The 2,800-nt window shown below is 42.0% G+C and overlaps 1 protein-coding gene across 1 annotated transcript in view; it reads left to right on the top strand.

Moving 5' to 3' along the window:
* TTC28 (tetratricopeptide repeat domain 28) overlaps positions 1 to 2,800 on the top strand; it is a 472,107-nt gene that overhangs the window by 378,056 nt on the left and 91,251 nt on the right. Inside the window, exon 10 of the mRNA XM_023513262.1 lies at positions 1,738 to 1,956. Coding sequence (XP_023369030.1) covers positions 1,738 to 1,956 — 219 coding nt within the window. The remainder of the gene's footprint in view (positions 1 to 1,737; positions 1,957 to 2,800) is intronic.

Below are 2,800 nucleotides of genomic sequence, written 5' to 3'. Positions count from 1 at the left end.
CTGACACCTGGTTCAAGCATGTGACCTACGGGGAAGTACCTGAGAAGACACTTGGTTTCCTCTCTATTTCTTTAGCCACTCATCTTTCTATGTGGCCGTCTAATGTTTTTGCCATTGGAGTCTGCCTGCCAGGCTGTGACAGCGATGATTTTCCCAAGCCTGTGTGCCCCATTGCAATTGAGTAGCACACATCTTTCCCTCACCTGGGCTGTCACAGCCAGCCCTTTCCAACTCTCCTGTCACCTGGGAGATATTTCTTGGAACTAACAAAGTCTTTGAACTTGAATGTTGAGGCCTTTTCAATAACCTGTCCTTTGCTGTATGTATAGGAATACTCAAGTTTCCTCTTTAAAAATGTATCTATTAAATGTGCTCATTGCCTGGGATTACAATTTATCTATTATAAATCACAGTGTTAGGCCTGTCTAGCCTTTTTAGGCTGATTTTCCAGTGTGCACCGAAATTGCCCCTGCTGTTCCAGTTAATAACTTAATAGAGTAAAAGCAGACATTTGCATACGCACATGTAAGTCTCCACTTTTACTGATAGCACAACCACAGGTAGTAAGGCATCCTTGAAGTGCTATCAGACCTGCAGCATCTGGTCTCCTGCTTTTGCCTGCTCTTTTTGGACCCTGGTTCCAGCAACTTTTCTGTATTTATATTTATGACACAAGTAAATCCTCTGTGTTGCGTGTCTTCAGGATGGATAAACAATCCTAACTTGAAACTTTGTTGCTGTATGTTTTTTTGTGCCTTCATATTGGTGCATTAGCTTTTGAAGTAGATTATAGACACGTTTCTTAAAGGAAGTAGGATTAGAAATTGGATTGAAAGGCTGAAGAAAAGCTTAAAAGAGAGAAGCAATTTTAAAGAAATAGAGACTTAAGTGGTTTCAACCCTTTGCCCATGGGGATGAGGAGAGAAGTATTTGGAAGCCCACAATGGAATAAGCTATCAGCTCCAACAATAATAATGCCACCTGTTATTCATGTGGTGCTTTAAATAATTTACCAGGTATCTTTCCATGTAGTGCCTCTTTCAATCTTGACCAGTCCTTCACATTAAGATAGGCAGGATGGCTATTACAATCTTTTTTTTTTTTTTTTGAGACAAGTCAGGGAAAGGGGAGAAGGGCACACCCAGGAAAGGGACATCCATGCATACAGGGGTGGAGGTATGATTTGGGGGGAAGTGGGCAGATTGGGTTGGACAATGTGATGCATAGAGGGGCTGCAATGAGGAAAGAGAGAGATGGCTGGGAGACATGTCTTCTATTTCTTATTTTTCTAATGTCCATTCAGAGTCTAAGTTGAGCAGGGAAATCAGAGGATAGCCAGAGTACAAAGCACCAGGTCCAGAGAACCGAGTGAATAGGAAATGAGGTGTCAGAAGCTAGGTCAGAGCACAACTCAGAATGTGGAGCAGAGAACTGCAAAGCTGAGGGCAGTTGCACTGAACTAGATCAGCTCTCTTTTTGCCGGCTGTAAGACCAAGGAATGTCTGGTGGCTTCAGGTAGTATAGAACCAGTCACACTGAATCTAAAACCATGGGATTTTATAAAAGTGGACACTACACCCCCTATCTGAAGCAGGGAGTTGAATTTGAAGCAGTGTGACTAAACTTCTGTCACATATTGGAAGGGGGAGACAGTGAGATTTCTGTCCTGGATCTGATGGCCGTCTCTGACTAAACATGCTCACTGTTGACTCCTTGGCCTATCCCCTTGTCTCCTAGGCCATCATGATGAAGCTCTGGCTGTGGCAGAAAGAGGACGGACAAGGGCATTTGCTGATCTTCTGGTGGAACGGCAAACAGGACAACAGGACTCAGACCCCTACTCCCCAGTCACTATTGACCAGATCTTAGAGATGGTTAACGGGCAGAGGGGACTAGTGCTTTACTATTCCCTGGCCGCAGGCTACCTGTATAGCTGGCTGCTTGCCCCAGGGGCAGGTAAGATCTCTTTTTGTGGGAACAGGACAGTTGAAACACTGGACCTATGATGGGCTAAGGAATAGAGGTGACAGAGGTACATTATCCTAAATCAGTCTAAAGAGCTCATGTCAGATTTCAGCAAAACCTCAGTGGTGGGGAATAGTCCATGGGGGGCCATTCAATTGATCAGACATTTCAGCAAAACCTCAGTGGTGGGGAATAGTCCATGGGGGACCATTCAATTGATCAGACAACCCAGCTTTCTCATTCCCCTGCTGTTGAACATGGAAGTATTTGTCAAGGAAGACTAAGAACAGGAGGATTAATTTCACCGGCATCCATTTTGTAGCTGTTGTTCATTCTAAAGAGATGACTAGTAGTCCTCACAAACTTTCTAGATGTGTTTAATAATCATGGCCCTTTGTTGTGGTAAAGTTAAAGATACTGAAATGATAATAGCAGCTATCACAGAATATAAATAAATCTTATACTTCAATTTTCTGAGTTTAACAGAACCCGTTTTTAACCAGTTCTATTGTAAATCTATTTCAGAAGTAAAAATCCCCTTTTAATCAGCATTAAATGTTCAGGCTGTAACAGTTTCTCTAAATACAGAAGCACTATTTAGCTGTTAGGGCCATATTTTTTGCATAATAAAATGCTGATGCCTTTACCATGTTGGAGACGCACCAGATCCAATTAGAGTTTATTGACTGGGGAAGTGGATCTTATAATTGGGAATCTTGAAGAATGGGCTTCTTGAATATCTGTAAGCTAATTTCAAAATCTTTAACTGCCAGGGAAAATTGACAAGGTTTTCCTCATAATGTTTCTATCGCTTTGATTAAAAAAAAAAAAAAAA

This window comes from Otolemur garnettii, unplaced genomic scaffold (genome assembly GCF_000181295.1).
Source record: "Otolemur garnettii isolate 467f Iridium unplaced genomic scaffold, OtoGar3 scaffold00038, whole genome shotgun sequence".
Taxonomy (NCBI): Eukaryota; Metazoa; Chordata; class Mammalia; order Primates; family Galagidae; genus Otolemur; species Otolemur garnettii.
The sequence above is the reverse complement of the archived record's forward strand: the minus strand, read 5'-3'. Positions and strand labels throughout refer to the sequence as shown.